The sequence below is a fragment of the Danio aesculapii genome, chromosome 11, assembly GCF_903798145.1.
Source record: "Danio aesculapii chromosome 11, fDanAes4.1, whole genome shotgun sequence".
NCBI lineage: Eukaryota > Metazoa > Chordata > Actinopteri > Cypriniformes > Danionidae > Danio > Danio aesculapii.
Window position 1 is genome coordinate 15,604,742 of NC_079445.1, and position 17,310 is coordinate 15,622,051.

Sequence of the window (17,310 nt, forward strand, 5' to 3'; positions counted from 1 at the left end):
TGATTTAAACCATACCAACATTTCCAAAAGTCAACAACCTTTCTTTTTTTTTGTCAATTCTTGCAGATATATTTTAAAACTTGCTTTATTTTTATTTGTGTTATGTTTGTTGTTCTTATTGTTGATTTTACCTACACAAGCGTGTTAAAATGTATTTAAAATAGTCATAAATTTATTAGAAATGAGACAAAATAACTAGACTTGTCAATGTTTTTTTCTCTAAAATATTGTTAGAATCTCTGTCTGCGAAGTATAATGTTGCTATAATTTTACACATATTTTCATCAAGAGCATACATTTTAAGTCATTCATCACAAGGTCTATTAAAACAGAGTACTGGTTAACCTAACGTGTCTCATAGAACAAAGCACTGGATCTAACCTTGCTGCAAGAGGAACATGGGTGATAATATTGTCCTCACTCTGACGTCCGTCTGCAGTGTGTGTGTCCACATAGAGAGGGCAGTAGTACAGGGATGAGGAATTATTTTGTGAGCTTTTAGAGGAATTGATCCTGTCACCTTTGCACTCTTCAACACTGACCCAGATGGGTGGAAAAGAAGACGGTTTTGGAGAATGAGTGTCTTGAAGACCTCCAGACCCTGAATCCCACAGCGCCCCCTGCAGCTCCAGTCCAGACAGAAAAACACCCCTTTGTGGAGGTAACATATTATGAAGCACCTGACAAAACAAGAAAACAGGCTGGGTGAATCATGTGGCAATTTTAATTAATAAAGTTTATTTTGGTGTCTGGTTATTATTATTTTTTTGTTTTAGGGCCAATAAAAGTTTTTTTTTAATTCTATAATATACTGTATGTCATGTTTGTGTGGGTTTTCTCTGCCTGCTTCGGTTTTACCCACAGTCCAAAGACATGCACTATAAAATAATTGGATTAACTAAATTGTCCGTAGTGTACGAGTGCATGTGTGAATGAGAGAGTGTATGGGTGTTTCCTAGTACTGGATTGCGTCTGGAAGGGGATCCCCTGTGTAAAAAATATGCTGAAATAGATGTCGGTTCATTTCACTGTGGCGACCCCTGATAAATAATGCACTAAGCAGAATGAAAATAAATGAATATACTGTGTGTTTGATAAGCTAATAAATTGTATTATACTAGGAGACTTTTGTTGAAGGCTTGATTCTGATTGGCTAATGAACATTCTGAGGTGTGCAGTTATTTTCAGATAAACGCACAGCGGAAGTAGTTCCATACAGGTATTGACCACATTAAAGTTTCATATTGTAGGAATGAAAATTATCATATGCATTTGTTTATATGTCTTTTTAACAATAGGCTCACAAATTCCAAAAGCAGATACTGATTAGATCAGGGCCTGGTGTGTGGATTTTGGGGGTTTTACGATGTGGTCACATGTTGATTGGTCAGTTTGAATGTCTCAGTATCTGTGCTTTGGTCACATGGTCAAGAAAGAGACAAAATAGCTGGAAAATTTTCCTGGTCTGCTTCTCTCCTGCTCTGCTCCTCTCCTGATCTGGAGGCTATCTTCTTCGACTCTACTGCTCTCAGCCTCTTTGAGGCCTACTTACTCTCTTTGCCTTTCCCTCCCCCTGTCTCTCCTTCTACCTCAGCTGGGTACAATTATTATCACGTTTTTATAATTTCATATTTTTTAACGTTTTATACGGTTATTTGTAACTAATTCAGTTGTAACCATAGAAAAATATTGTCATTAAATCATTTCATTTTCAAGTATTTGTGAATTAATTTTGATTTAACATGAACACTTAATTGCTCCATATTGCAACACAATACAATCACATTATATCAACGCTCTCCCACATTTATAGCTATTAATACTGCCCTTATTTTCGTTTTTGGTATAAGATTGCAGAAGAATAGTTTGACTACAAATGTACAGTTTTTTACCATCATGCTGATAACTTTTTAGTCATTCGGCAAAACTACAGTTTGAACCGATGTGGTTAAAACCCATTCTTACAATATCACAATACCGAATTATCAGTCATTGTCAAAAATTTAAACAAAATAGAAGCCTTTGCATGAGATGTAATAAAAAATTAAAAAAGATAAGAAAAAAATAAGTAAAGATAAGAAACTAGTCAGACACACAAGATTTTGAGAAAATGTCTTAAAATACAGCATCAATGGCGTGTTTAGGTGTGGTAACCAAAGTATAAGTGGAATAACAGACTTCATTTTTTACACTCAGAAATAAAGGTATGTGAGCTGTCACTGGAGTGGTACCCTTTCAAAAGGTACAGATTTGTACTCAAAAGGTCGATATTAATACCTCAAGGGTACATATTGGTAGTTAAGAAATATAAAAGTGTTCCTCTTAAAATTTTCAGGTACTAATATATATGTTTGAGGTACCAATATTGACCCTTTAAGTACAAATGTGTCCCTTTTGAAAAGGTACCTCCCCAGTACCTTTATTTCTGAGAGTGTATAATGCACACATGTGGTGTAAAGGTCATACCGCTTCACGTTGTTGTGACCACATATTTAAGTGTTTCTGTTCATTTAGGTTGAAGTTTTGTTTACATTCACTAAATTTGTCGAGACGAACAACTCATTTTTATTTTAAATAAAATATTTTTATTCAGTTCATGGTAAACATTCTTAAAATAGAGGCAAACCTTTGGGTTAAAATGTTTACATAAAATATGATTAAATAAATTTATCATAAATGTAAAGCCGAATGTATTCACAGGCTAGACCTTTATTTTATTTATTTATACAAATTATCATACCATATGATAAAAATCACACAATGTAATGGGGATGCAAAATGTGCTTCATTAACAAGAAAATTTATATACATTATTTTAATTTAATCTTCTGAAAATATTCTCAGAGATGCTATAATTCAAGGTTGTTTACAGAAAAACATAATAACAAATAAATTATTAAATATAAATCAAAGCACTCTTCCAGAGTTTGATGCTAGGATCAAAGTTCCTTTAAATGACAAGGAGCATATGGTTTAATTACTTAAATAATACAACAGGAGAAAAGAAAAACCAACGTTTCGACTATATGAGCCATCGTCATGTAATGATTCATTATCTCATTTGAGGTATTCACAGTCATAGTTCTCGTTTTAGTCTCTTTTAGGTTCACATCTTAAGAATGTAAAACTGTTTATATATATATATATATATATATATATTTATATATATATATATATATATATATATATATATATATATAAATTGTTCTATTGTAATTCTTGATATGTGAGCCTGTTGTCTTGATCTTGACCCTGTTATATAATTTAATCAATTATTGATATAGAACCATCTTTGGACCAAATATATATACAGTGGAAGTCAGTATTATTAATCTCCCTTTGAATTCTTTTTATTTTTTTAAATATTTCCTAAATGATGTTTAACAGAGCAAGGAAATTTTTTACAGTATGTTCGATAATATTTTTTCTTCTGGAGAAAGTCTTATTTGTTTTATTTTGGCTAGAATAAAAGATTTTGATTTTTTTAGGTCAAAATTATTAGTTCTTTTAAACAAAATTTTTTTTCGATAGTTATATACAATAACTTGCCTATTTACCCTGTACTGCCTAGTTAACCTAGTTAAGCCATTAAATGTCACTTTAAGCTGTATAGAAGTGTATAGAAAATATCTCGTCAAATATTATTTACTGTCATCATGGCAAAGATAAAATAAATCAGTTATAAGAAATGAGTTATTAAAACTATTATATTTAGAAATGTGTTGAAAAACTAATCTTTCTGTTAAAGAGAAATTGGGGAAAAAAAATAAACAGGGGGCTAATAATTCTGATTTCAACTATGTATATTCTATTTTATTTTTTTAATTTTGTGGATTATATGTGGTTGATTTATGCAGTGTGAGATTTACCTTGAAATTCAAACAGTAAAGACTGATCTCCTTGTTTTGGATGTGGGCTTCATCTCTGATAAGCGCTGCCAGAAAGCCTCTGGGATTGTGAAAGGCAGCCAATCGATAAACATGAGGTGTAATCCTGGATGACTCTTCCCACAGGTACGACCTGAGCAGCTCTGCTCGAGTCTCCAGACGTGAGAGAGCTGATGCTGTCAGAAGTGCAGCAGCGGAGCTTGTCATGTTATATTTAACCGGCTGAAAATTGTCTGAGAGCAGGGAAGACACCAGTGAGTTCAGACGTTCCCACTCTGCCTGGAAAAAACAATGCAACGGCCCAGAAGAAGAAGATTCCATTCCCATGCCAATCTCCATTTTTCTTAGCTTGACTTGTAAAGTCAGCAGCATCTCCCAAGCTGTCAGATAGTCTGGAAGTTCTTGGGGTTGCGGTACAACATTGGTTTCTCTTCTCACATCCACATAGATGTTTTGTGATTGATGGAGAAGATTGCTGAGGCTATAACTTTTTAGTTTGACCAGTTCATCTGCCATTCCTGGACTAAAGCCCAGAAGTAACGGGAGTGTGTCTCTGCTGATGGACTGAATGTGATGTCTCACTTCTGTCAGTAGGGTATCACCTTCTGCAAGTGAAGCATTAAGGAACAAAGTAAATGTTAAGTTATTATAGGGTGATTTTAAAAACACTTTGAAACTTTCACTGACCACAACAATATTTAAAGCCCTCCTTAACAGGCTAATATGTTTGTAGGTTGCAACATAGGCTAATTCTAAAAACAAAGCCCTAAATACATTTCTGGAGACAGTGAATTATGTAGCCAGAGCTATGTATGGCTGCATTTCATTTTTAAAACAAACACAATGGGGCGGTATGACACCGTTCCTTCTATCTCTTATCAGCTGACTACTTATCTCCGTTTGAACAGCTTTTTTGCTGTTACCAGTTTGTTCGGTAGCTCAATACGTATGTCAGCACACTTGAGATGCAGAGCGGAGTTGATGGTGACAATGGGATTTGAGTCTGGTGAAAAATACGTCCAGAAAGCAGGTAAGCCAAAAAATAAAATAAACAAGTAAAAACAGGGTGAGAATGTGGTAAAATATGAAAACGTAGTAAAATTCAGGAGGATTTTCTTTTTCTGCATTGCTTTTGAAAATACTGCGATTGGGTTTAGGGAAGTGGGTGATTGGATCAATCGATGCTTTTTAAAACACATAGGCTGCGTCAAAAACCGCATACTTCCATACTATATAGTACGCTCGAAAATCAGTCTGCAAGAAGTACCCGGATTACCTACTACTTTCAGCGAGATTCTGAAGTGTGTATCCCAAGCATGCTGGGGATATTCCATGATGCCCCGCGAGAGAATTCATGAATGGGAGAGAAGCGATCCAACTTACGCTGGTAGGTCACGTGACCATGACAAAATGGGGGATGTAGTACATCCAAATTCCATTCATACTGCTCACATTCATACTGTATAAATTGTAGACTGTTACCAGTTTGTTCAGTAGCTCAACATGTATGTCAGCGTACTTGAGATGCAGAGCGGAGTTGATGGTGACAACGGGGATCGAGTCTGGTGAAAAACACTTCCAGAAAGCAGGTAAGCCTAAGTAGTAGGCGGTTTTGGACACAGCCTATTGGTTGGGTTTAGGGAAAGGGGAGGGTGGGATGATGGTCAGTCAGTAAATCAGACAGTTGACAGTGGCCTCTGCTGGATTTTCACAAGAACAGCAGGTGCGAATGGCACTCGTGAGCAAATTTTGAGATCTGAAAAAGCATACACAGCGGCCTCTGGTGGATTTGCCAAAACGTATTTCGCTCTCTACTGAAATATATAGGGGTACCTAATCAGAATGAACCTGAGTTGATTTTTTTACTTGTTCTTACTTAATGGAAACTAATAATGTTGTAAATAATGAAAAGATTCATTTAAATGATTGGATTTCAGAATTAGAGAATTTTAAACAATTTTAAACGGGACCCATCATGCAAAAATCACTTTAAACACAGTTGTCTGGCAACAATCTGTGAGCATAACCAGATTCTTATGGTAAAAATGTATTAATTTTATTTTTTTAATAATCACACTTTGATTAACCTTTTCCTTTTATACAAGCAATCAGAGGGGGAAAGCCCCATTCATTAGTGACAATCTCTCCCTCATTAGCAAAGGACGTTAGTCTTGTTTTTGAATCTGCCACTATGCTGACACACAGGCATTTGTAGCTCCACCCTCTTTTGAAAAGAGAGCTGGGAGCACAATCTCATTTGAAAGTTATGCGACAGTCACCAAAACGCCACAATTAGGGTCAAAGTCAAGTCTAAAAGAGTTATAAAACATTATTTGTGAGGTATTTTGAGCTGAAACTTCACATATACCCACAATTAGGGACATCAGAGAGTTATTTTACATCCTGTAAAAAGGAGCTTAATAGGTCTCCTTTAAGGACTGAGTATGAACCAATAAATAATACCGTTTTTAATTATAAGGCTATTACAAGGAATTTACAAGGCTGTTTTTGATATATTGGGATTAAAAAAACAATGTTTGTTGTTGTTGTTCTAATCATGATGAGCCATACACACTCATACATTACGGACAATTTAGTTTATTCAATTTACCTATATATCATGTCTTGTGGTAGAAACCAGAGCACCCAAAAACAAAACATACTTTTTATACTACATATTTTACATTACGCAAAAATGTATGAGACACATATTTACAATGAGCCTAGGCTGGTGATAGTGTGTTTGCATACCATATTTTCTTGTTAAGTTAATTATATCTGAGAGAATGCATTGACCAGGCTCCCATGAAGTAGACAGTGGTCTCAGACAAGCTCTAACCACACTTCGCACAGCTGCTTGATCAGCATGGTCTGACACGTGGCTACCATATACCAGGTGACCTGTTGAAAGAAAACATATCAACAAACAAATCATGAAATAATTTTATAGTAATAATAATAAATAAACAATAAATAAATTCTGTAGGTTTCAGAATATTCTCATTCGTCTTGAAACTATGGTAGCAGAGAGAACTCAAATGTTCTGCAAATCAACATTAACAAACTGAGAAAACATCTTTCTCACAATATAATTTTTCACAATACATGAAAATATAGAAACACGGTGCAAATATCACAGACCTCAACAGAAATGTGTCAGGGGACCCTAAAAAGTGATGAACCCGCTTTTTGGTTAAGGGTGGGCGATACTGCAACATTTTGTATTAATTCAGGCGGTTAATATAATATTGCTACTACCACTCTTCAAGTCAAGCATCTAGCACCTACAAAGAAATCAACTTCTTTGCAACTGTGTTGTATCGTATGTTGCCAGATTATCAATTGTGTAAGGTGATCTTGCAACTTGACTTGCATGGCCAATAAGTGACTAGATTCGGCCATACAAATTACAACAGTTTCCCAGAAAAACAAACAAAATGTGAAGGTGTCAGGAGATGGGTGTGAAATACGAGAGACTCCGAAGAAAAAACAGGAGTGTTGGCAGGTATGGTTCAAAGATATCCACAAGAGAACAGGCAGCAAACACGTACAAACATTCACCGGCTAACAAACACTGACTGAAACACTAGGCGATATAAAGTGTGTGATAATTGGCTGCAGGTGTAGTTCAATCAAAGTTTATAAATATAAGGTGTAAGGTGCAGAAGATTATGGGGTGTGTAGTCTAGTTCAATTGCATATGTGAGGTGCCCTCTAAAGCCTGGTTTATACTCAACGCGTCCGCTAGTTCGCTTAAGTGCGCGCGGCAAATGTGAGGTCATGATTTCACGCGACATGATTTCGGCTGGTGGAGTGCATGGTTTTTTTTGAGACTCGAGCGAACAGTGTGTGCTGCACCATGTTTGGTTTGAGTTGAATATGAATCACTTTGAAGAGATTTTGTCTGAAACAGGTACACCTGTGCAGACATCTTTATGATCCGTGATCTTAGAGATAACCAGATGACCAAAAATTCTTGGCTAGAAATTGCAACAGACATGGGAAAGCAGGTAAGGGATAAGTTTGTTAGAAGAGGCTATGGCAAAAGTGGAGACCCAGGTACACAATTGCAGAATGTGTTTCCACCATTTATAGGTTTTACGCTGATGTATATTTTACAATTTTGAATTTAAAACAATTTAATAATTACAATATTTGAACCTATCTGTTTACAATATACCGATACTCTTTTACATAAGTATAGGACAGAAACTAGCCAGACAGTTAATTGTGGAGTGGGCTAAATCAAGGTATTTTTAGTAAGTACTTTTTTTGCTTGTATTCTTGCCATAATAATAAATATATTTCTACTTCTCTGTTTATCTGTTTGATTTTGCGGTGAGTTTCTTTTGACCGCCCCCTGTCATTTTAAAGAATATCGGCGTACGCGGCAAAAATAAAAGCCTCATCCAGTTCGTGAGGTTTGCGCGCAGTCAGCGGAAGTGTGCAATGCGGTGCCAGGCGAAAGTATAAATCCAGCTTTTTGTGTCTGGTGGGCAGAGACATTGGAGTTACACATACCAAGAAAATTCAAGGCCAGCATCATCAATATTAATACAGATAATAATACTTTTCATTTTTTTCCAATATAATTTAATAATAATAATATTAAATAGTGTTTATCTACAGTATATGCATGTATTTTCTTAAAATGCAGTGCATTTGAGATTTCTCAGCCACAGCTTGCATTGAAGCCAATCTACCAAAACAACAGGTTGTGAAATGAACCACTTTATTACACAATATTGTGGCTAAACATGGCCTCTACAGATGGAGATCAACGCTTGTATCTACAGTACATCACTGTCTGTTTAGCTCCGGTGTCCTGACATTTTATCCTACCAATCAGATTATGCTACGACATTCTCATTTGTCTTAAACGAACACTACGGGGTGGTGTGACGCCATTCCTTTTTGCACTTACCAGCTGACCGCTTACCTCTGTATGGACATCTTGGGATGTACTGTATTTGGCGCTCTCCATAAATGTATATAGGGGTACGTAATCAGAATGAGCCTGGGTTGTTATGCTACCAACACTGTATTGGAATGATTTTTAAGTTTTGTTTAGGGATTATTGTAGGTTAGGGCAATATTACAACCTCATATCTCACCACTCCTCTTAAAAATTTATACAAGTAGCACAGTCTGGTAGGTAGCATATTTCGTCATCAAAATGCGTAACCTACTTTTTAAATGGCAAGTAAGAAAATCTGAGAGGGTAGGACAAAAATAGAGAGAACACCACCTAAATAACAGAAGCCAAACAACAACAACAAAACTCGAAATCAATAAGACATTAAGCAGTGCCAAGCTGAGGAAAAACGCTCGCATTGCCTTGCTTCAAAAGTTTAATGAACTTTGTGTTAATGAAGTTTCAAGCAGCATGAGTAAGAACTTCAATTTACAGTTGATTTATTTACTAAGTGAGAACAGTTCAATGCTGCATTTTAAAAAAGATTAAATGTAAGACTATATTGTACCGACTATATTAGATCTGACAGTCATGTGGCACCACCCAAGGTTAAGTAAATGTTTTTATTATTTGTTCACTAGTAACTTGTCTGTTATTACAGATCATTTCAAGAGTTCACACTTAGCTATTGCTTGATACTAATTGCATGTTTGGCATGCTGTCCTGGGAGAGAACCCTAAGCTCGAAGATAGTTGAGCCCAGGGCTTCCATCTGGTCATTTAGCATAAAAAGGGGTCCAAGATCAGGTAGGTCTCAAAAGCTCCCCCTGGTAAAGAAGGAAAAGGGGGAGATGGTATGGACGAGGGGATTCTTCAAAAAACGAAGATAGGGAAAGTAAGACAAAATGGGCTATTTATTGTGGGCTTGGATTCATCCGATTGGTTTGTCGATGATTGTTGATAAGAGAGCAGCCACGATCAGTCATAGCATGTGATCCTCTAGAAATTTGTTTATAAAACTTGACTTAATATGTCAGAATCCATCTTTGAAGGATTTGGGCTAGTATAACTTTCGAAAAAGAATTTAATGTGCCAATCATACCAGTGGGCCTTTACTTTTGAGTCTACAATCTGCCACACCTATTCACATAATGTGCTCCAATAACAGAGTTAAAACAGGTCAGAAAATCGTCTATTAATTATAAATATAACATTATAAGCAGATCTCAGAGAAACAAACTAAATAAAAAAGCAGTTCAAGACCCCTTTAAAAAATTCCAGCAGTACCTGCTATGTATTCCAATGCTCTAGAGGCATTACTGCAGTGTTTGGCTATGCGGTGATATGTGTCAATCAGAGCAAGTAAATCTTCCTGAGTCCTATAAATAGAACATAGACTAGTTACAGATTACATATTACAGATCAAAATGTAATAAATAAATGATTGTGCACTGAAATGTGCTCAAATCCCCACCAAAAGTAGAGCTGTGCTTGGCCCGTGTGTTTGAACGTTTGTCTGTGCAGCAGGACAGAATGCAGGATGGCACACTGAATGTGCACAGAGGCTTCAGGAGAGAACATGGGGATTGTCTGCTTTATTGAGGACCACAGTTCATCCTTCAGGTCCCAGGAGGAATCGCACACCAAGTGCAGGGCTCTAATCCTAACAGAAACTAAATCAGATGAAAGGTTATGCACATATTATTATCAGAGAGCATGTGTATAGTTCTGACCCTAGACTGTGTGTGAAATCAATTCATTTACTTACTCCTACATTTAGACTTGTCCATTTAGATCATTCAATATAGACTTTGGTTTAAGATTTGTTGGCAACACTCTACAATAAAGATTATTTCTTAATTTTTATTAACTACAGCTACCATTAAAATACAATGGAATTTAAAAGTTCAAAAGTTATCAAAGATGAATAAATAGCAAAGGTATTGCACATTACTAGTTGAGCAATTTCAGTTGTTGATAACTTTAACTAAAGCTATTTTACCATTTTACATCTGTAAAGATGCTATTACACAAACTGAATATATAAACATTACAAAAATTATGTCAACATATTCACCTCTGTTGCTATGTCTTAATCATAACAGATGGACAGAGTACTGAAAAATTAACCTCAGGTAACAGGACTATTACTTGCAAAATATGTAGTGCTAGTGGAGTAAAAGTATCTGTTCTAAATACTAAAAGTACAAATAAAAAGTAGCCATTCTAAAAGTACTTAAGAGTAGTGAGACTACATATAACCTGTGAATTTTTTAAAAAAGTAACTTACATGAGTGCAATTTTCTTTTAAGGGTGTTTCTAAGAGAAAGTTAAATAATTTGTTATTCATGGACTACCATTTTAAAATATAAGATTAATTTCTCATGAGAACACATTATATCCACCTATAATAAGCTGACAGAGAGCAGGTTAACGTGTTTACAAGAAGAGCAAAATCTGTGTTACTTAAAATTCAAAAAATCTGGCTGTGATGATTAAATGTGTTAATTTTGTCATAGAAGTGGTTTTATCAAGCTGTATGGTGAATGATCTGTATATTCTAAAAGCAGTGCAAACTAGATTATTGTAAATTTGACTAAATAGTAAACTTTAAAAATTATTTTTAATGTGTTAATATGAGATTTTTTCTATCAGACAATATCTTTTCTATTCTCCACTGTAAAAATAATTACATTATTTTATTGTTTTATGAGGACTGATAAGTAAATATAAATAGCAGTGCAAATTCATTTGACTTGTGAATTTGACTCAATAATAACTATAAAAAAATCAGTTTTGTGTTAATGTGACATGTCCAATATTACATGTTCTATGCATACTGCCACTATAAATAAAAGTTATTTTTTGAAGGAATTGACATGTGGCCCTTCACTTGGTTTGCAAAACTTGATGTGGCCCTCGGGTCTAAAAAGTTTGCCCACCACTGATATAGGGTATAAGAAGAGGATGTGGGTTTGGCTATAACTCAGTTTTTTGACTACACTTCATTATCATTGTTCATCTATTCATTTGCTGGAAATTAGAACTGAATTTAGAAATAATTTTGAAACAAATTAAAGGAAGTTATATATGTAGGCTAATGGATGTCTTCAGTGGAGTGCATACAACACATACATTGCATACATTTCCTTATCCACGCAAGTAAAGGAGTAAAGAGTAAAAGTAAGAAGAAAGTAAAGAGGCTGAATGGAGGAGGCTCACTCTTTATCCTCGCGCTGCAGATTGTCTTACGCAACTGACTCTTAAAGGGAATGGGAGATGAGACTCTGATTGGTTTAATGCACGTCATGCTCAAAACACACCCATAACTCATTAAGAGAATAAGTACAACCCTGCTAGACCATGCGCCAGGGCACAGAGCGTATTTTTCTGTCCTTAAAATAGCTAAAGTTTATTTGGACATGCCCTTAATGCTTTTGCGCCATGCGCTTTAGATCATTAAAATAGAGCCCATGCAGTCTAAACAGTCTCTCTGTCATTAGACATTTATATTAAAATAGAGAAATGTCTAATGATTTATTGACTTTTTTGCAATATTTATAAGGTTTGCTACACTTATAAGGCATCCATGCCTTGAGGTCAGTTTGTCTGATGTCATTTTCTATGCATGGTATGACTGGATGGTGATTACCATAGACAAAAAAAATAAACATACTAGCTGTATGAAATAGCACAGATACAACAATAAAATGTACACAATTGTGTGTAATGTACACAAATACACATTTTTAAAACTATTAATAAAGACAATTCCTGAGAAAACTACTCAATTATAGTAATTTGTGTATTTGCACCACTGCCAGTGTTGCCAAATTTGTCTGGTTTCCCACCCAGTTGGGTGGTTTTGAGCTTGATTGTGCAGGTAAATAATGGCTTAAGCGAGTTGACAAAATTTGGTTTTGAAAAAGTTTTGAAACATCAATTTTATGTAAAATTTTTTTAACAAAAACGTAACAGTGTGCTTTTACTCCATTCAGTTAGTAGTGACCAATCCATAGCGCAAACTGCGTTAGCCCACCCGCAAGCAGGTTAAGGAAAGCTGTATCAAAATCGGACTCCCGGACAAATCTGACTCTCATTCCCGTGCACATGCCTCACGCAGCGACTGCAACTTAACTCACAGCGGTTTATCATAAAACTTTTAGCGATCATTTTTACCGCAATTGACAGCAAGAACAAAAATAGAAGGGTTGCCTGATTGACAAAGCAGCACCTCAATGTGTTCAAAAGAATGCTAAATGGGATGCATCTACTTGAATTCATACTAGCCATTATGCATCTATTTGAATTCATACTAGGAATCCATGGAGCTGCTGTGGAAGCTGGAACTCCTGTGTCCTGCTTCTGTGTCAAACAAGCAATTTTTTTGTGAGTTGCCAAATGAATTATTTTTATTTTTAGGCTCACCAGGTTTACTAGAGACACATTGGAGCACACTTGCTAATTGATATCCTTAAAACAGATTGAAACTAACATCTAAAATACTTTATGTTAATTTCACAGGATATTTAATGCAAAGAATTTATAAACTATTTAAATATCATCTTTAAAAAAATGAATCTACAATATATAGGCGAAAAGGTAGTGTCATCTACAGAACAATAAGTGAACAATAAATTTTACTATTGTGTTTCTTTGACTGTTGGTGTTGGTTGCTGTAAGGTTAAAAAAATCAGACAATTAAAGTAACTAGGCTATTTTCTGATTTAAATCAATTAAAATTAAATAAAATATTAATCTAATATTATGGGCATTTTTTGTGCGTTTTGGCGGGTATTGGACAGCTTTTGGGTGGAAAACATCAGCTTTATCTGGCAACACTGACCACTATGGAAGCCCGTTCCCGCCACTGAATCAAAAAAAATAATTGAAAAAAAAAAAGAAAAAAAAAACACTTTGAAAAAAAACTTATAAAAAAAATTAAGTCAGAATTCTGAGTTATAAAGTCAGAATTGCGAGATATAAAGTCAGAATTGCGAGTTATAAAGTCAGAATTCTGAGTTATAAAGTCAGAATTCTGAGTTATAAAGTCAGAATTGCGAGTTATAAAGTCAGAATTCCGAGTTATAAAGTCAGAATTCTGAGTTATAAAGTCAGAATTGCGAGTTATAAAGTCAGAATTGCGAGTTATAAAGTCAGAATTCTGAGTTATAAAGTCAGAATTGCGAGTTATAAAGTCAGAATTCTGAGTTATAAAGTCAGAATTCTGAGTTATAAAGTCAGAATTCCGAGTTATAAAGTCAGAATTCTGAGTTATAAAGTCAGAATTCTGAGTTATAAAGTCAGAATTCCGAGTTATAAAGTCAGAATTCTGAGTTTTAAAGTCAGAATTGCGAGTTATAAAGTCAGAATTGCGAGTTATAAAGTCAGAATTCTGAGTTAAAGTCAGAATTGCGAGTTATAAAGTCAGAATTCTGAGTTATAAAGTCAGAATTGCGAGTTATAAAGTCAGAATTCTGAGTTATAAAGTCAGAATTCTGAGTTATAAAGTCAGAATTGCGAGTTATAAAGTCAGAATTGCGAGTTATAAAGTCAGAATTCTGAGTTAAAGTCAGAATTGCGAGTTATAAAGTCAGAATTCTGAGTTATAAAGTCAGAATTGCGAGTTATAAAGTCAGAATTCTGAGTTATAAAGTCAGAATTCTGAGTTATAAAGTCAGAATTTGAGTTATAAAGTCAGAATTCTGAGTTATAAAGTCAGAATTCCGAGTTATAAAGTCAGAATTCTGAGTTATAAAGTCAGAATTGCGAGTTATAAAGTCAGAATTGCGAGTTATTAAGTCAGAATTCCGAGTTACAAATGAGTTTGCTGTTATGCCGACTGGCCATAAATGGAGTTTTAAAGACGCATGCACATTAGCTCATAATCACAACATAAAGCCTATATCTGACTTTTTAATGTTTATCACGCTTTCTAAAAGGAAATATATAGTTGAACTAGGCTGTCTATTTATTCGTATGGATTTGTTTTTTTTTTTAATTATTACCATTTGGTCTAAATAGCAATTATAAAGCATTAAACAGAGCGCCTGAAACTAGCTATAGGTTGTGTGGTTCCTCCAAATGTCTAAAATTAGGATTTCATTACTATTTATCTATTATATGCGTAACAATTAAATGATTTATCGCAGCTGTTCTTTGTTTCATGTTGCAAGAGTGCCCTCGTATGGTGTATACTTGGGAGCTACAGACATATCGTACATAGACATTATAAAGGGCTAAATCTAAAAGGGTTATATTAGTTTATATTTCAGTTCAGTAAAAGTGTCAACCAAATACTGTGTATTCCTGGCCTTTATTGGTAAACTGGGCTGCGAATCCATACCACATCAGAAGCAGAGAACCTAAAGAAAGAGTCTTTAACACTTCATTTATGGCCAATCGCCATAACAGGAAACTCCTTTAAAACTCGGAATTCTGACTTAATAACTCGCAATTCTGACTTTATAACTCGGAATTCTGACTTAATAACTCAGAATTCTGACTTTATAACTCAGAATTCTGACTTTATAACTCGCAATTCTGACTTTATAACTCGGAATTCTGACTTGATAACTCAGAATTCTGACTTTATAACTCGGAATTCTGACTTTATAACTCAGAATTCTAACTTTATAACTCGCAATTCTGACTTTATAACTCGGAATTCTGACTTTATAACTCAGAATTCTGACTTTATAACTCGCAATTCTGACTTTATAACTCGGAATTCTGACTTTATAACTCAGAATTCTGACTTAATTATTATTATTATTATTTTTTTTCAATTAATTTTTTTTTATTGAGTGGCGGGAACGGGCTTCCATAGACCACTGCTCATCCCATATTTAAACAAATAATTTTACTTTTATACTATAAATATTTTTGGAATTAAAATTGTATAATTACCAAACAACCAAGCAACCGATCATTATGTGTAATGAGCAAAGCACTGCCTACCTGGTACTGAGCGAGGTCTGTCAGCTTTGGTTATGAGCCACAATCTAAACTGGGGATGCACAAATTGTCCTGCATTCCCAGCGTTTAGAAGAGGCCCACCATCTGTCTCCAAATCTGTCAAACACTCAGGTGCTTTAGAATGAAATAATGAACTCTCGTAGGTGTAGTGTGTATGGTTATTAGAGTCACCTTTTGTAGTGAAGGACACTACTTGTGTTAACTTGTTCTCAACTCTGACATCCCAACAGTCCAGCAGATGACAGTTGTTCAGCACTAACCAGTGGCCGTTTTGGACAGCGCTGTCCAGTGCAGAGAGAACAGCATCTCCATGACAGCCGGACCCGAAAGAAATAACACTCACCTGTTGACAATAATGACAGGCAGATACATAATTTAAAGATAAACATATATATTTTCACCCATGAAATCATAGTGTTCATGATAACTTCTTTAAAGAAAACTTGCTTTTTACATTAGACATTTATACCACTTTTACAGATATGGAAGGAGAAAGGTCAGGAAATAATGAGGAGAGGAGGGAAAATGTCACAAGTTGGACTGAGTATGTGTTAACCACTAGTCCAAAGCTCTGACTTTTACAATTAGATTTTATTTATTTCCACATGACCAAGCCAGTGAAATGTGTTTCCATGACATCCAAAGAGCAGTGCCATGACCTTATATACACTCAAGTAACCTATAGGAGTAAGTGTCTTGCTCAAGGGCACAATGGTGGCTTTTTGAAGGAATAGAATGAGCAATATTTTTATAGTTTCCATGAGCCTAACTTATTACACTATACCAGCCACACCATGATGCTTATTTTTTTACTAATTGATATTATTTATATCTTATTGTAGCATTTATTCTTCTTTGAACAAGCTTTTATTCCTATATTTTCAGCGTCAGTGATTTTTAGGTTTGTATGTAGTTTTATTATGTTAGCTCATTTTATTTTAGTTTTAGTAAGCATTTTAGTTCTCCAGCTCTTTAACATTTCTCAATTTATACACTGTAAGACATTAATATATAAGCCATTATTTATAAGATTTCATTTTGTGATTCACTAGTATTTTCGTTTTATTTGTGCTTTCAGAATTGCATACTGGGAAGTTTATCTCTGCTCTGATAACTTTTGATGTTGAAAATGTAGCTTTACAGTTTCACTATGTGGATTTTATTGACAATACAGTCAAAATGATTAGCGCTCCTGTAAATAGTTTAATAATTCATTTCTTATCATTTCTTAAGAAAGTTATTTATTTTGTCCTTGCCATGATAATAGTACATATTTTACTAATTATTTTGCAAGATTTAGTATTCAGCTTAAAGTACCATTGCCTAACTTGATTAATTAGGTTAATTAGGCTAGTTATTGGAAAACAGTGCTTTGTTCTGTAGCCAAAAAACAATAATCTTAAGGAGGCTTATAATATTGGCCCCCAAAAAAGTTGTAAAATAATCTATAAGTATTAATGAATTGAGTAAGTGGTGCAGTAGGTAGCACGATCGCCTCACAGCAAAAAGGTCGCTGGTTCGAGCCTCAGCT

At 34.8% G+C, this 17,310-nt stretch overlaps 1 protein-coding gene across 1 annotated transcript in view; it reads right to left on the bottom strand.

Moving 5' to 3' along the window:
* Positions 1 to 244: 244 nt before the first annotated feature.
* LOC130237808 (dynein heavy chain domain-containing protein 1) overlaps positions 245 to 17,310 on the bottom strand; it is a 66,328-nt gene continuing 49,262 nt past the window's right edge. The window contains 7 exon segments of the mRNA XM_056468833.1: positions 245 to 680; positions 3,870 to 4,492; positions 6,639 to 6,788; positions 10,089 to 10,180; positions 10,276 to 10,474; positions 15,762 to 15,875; positions 15,951 to 16,122. Coding sequence (XP_056324808.1) covers positions 324 to 680; positions 3,870 to 4,492; positions 6,639 to 6,788; positions 10,089 to 10,180; positions 10,276 to 10,474; positions 15,762 to 15,875; positions 15,951 to 16,122 — 1,707 coding nt within the window. The 3' untranslated portion in view covers positions 245 to 323.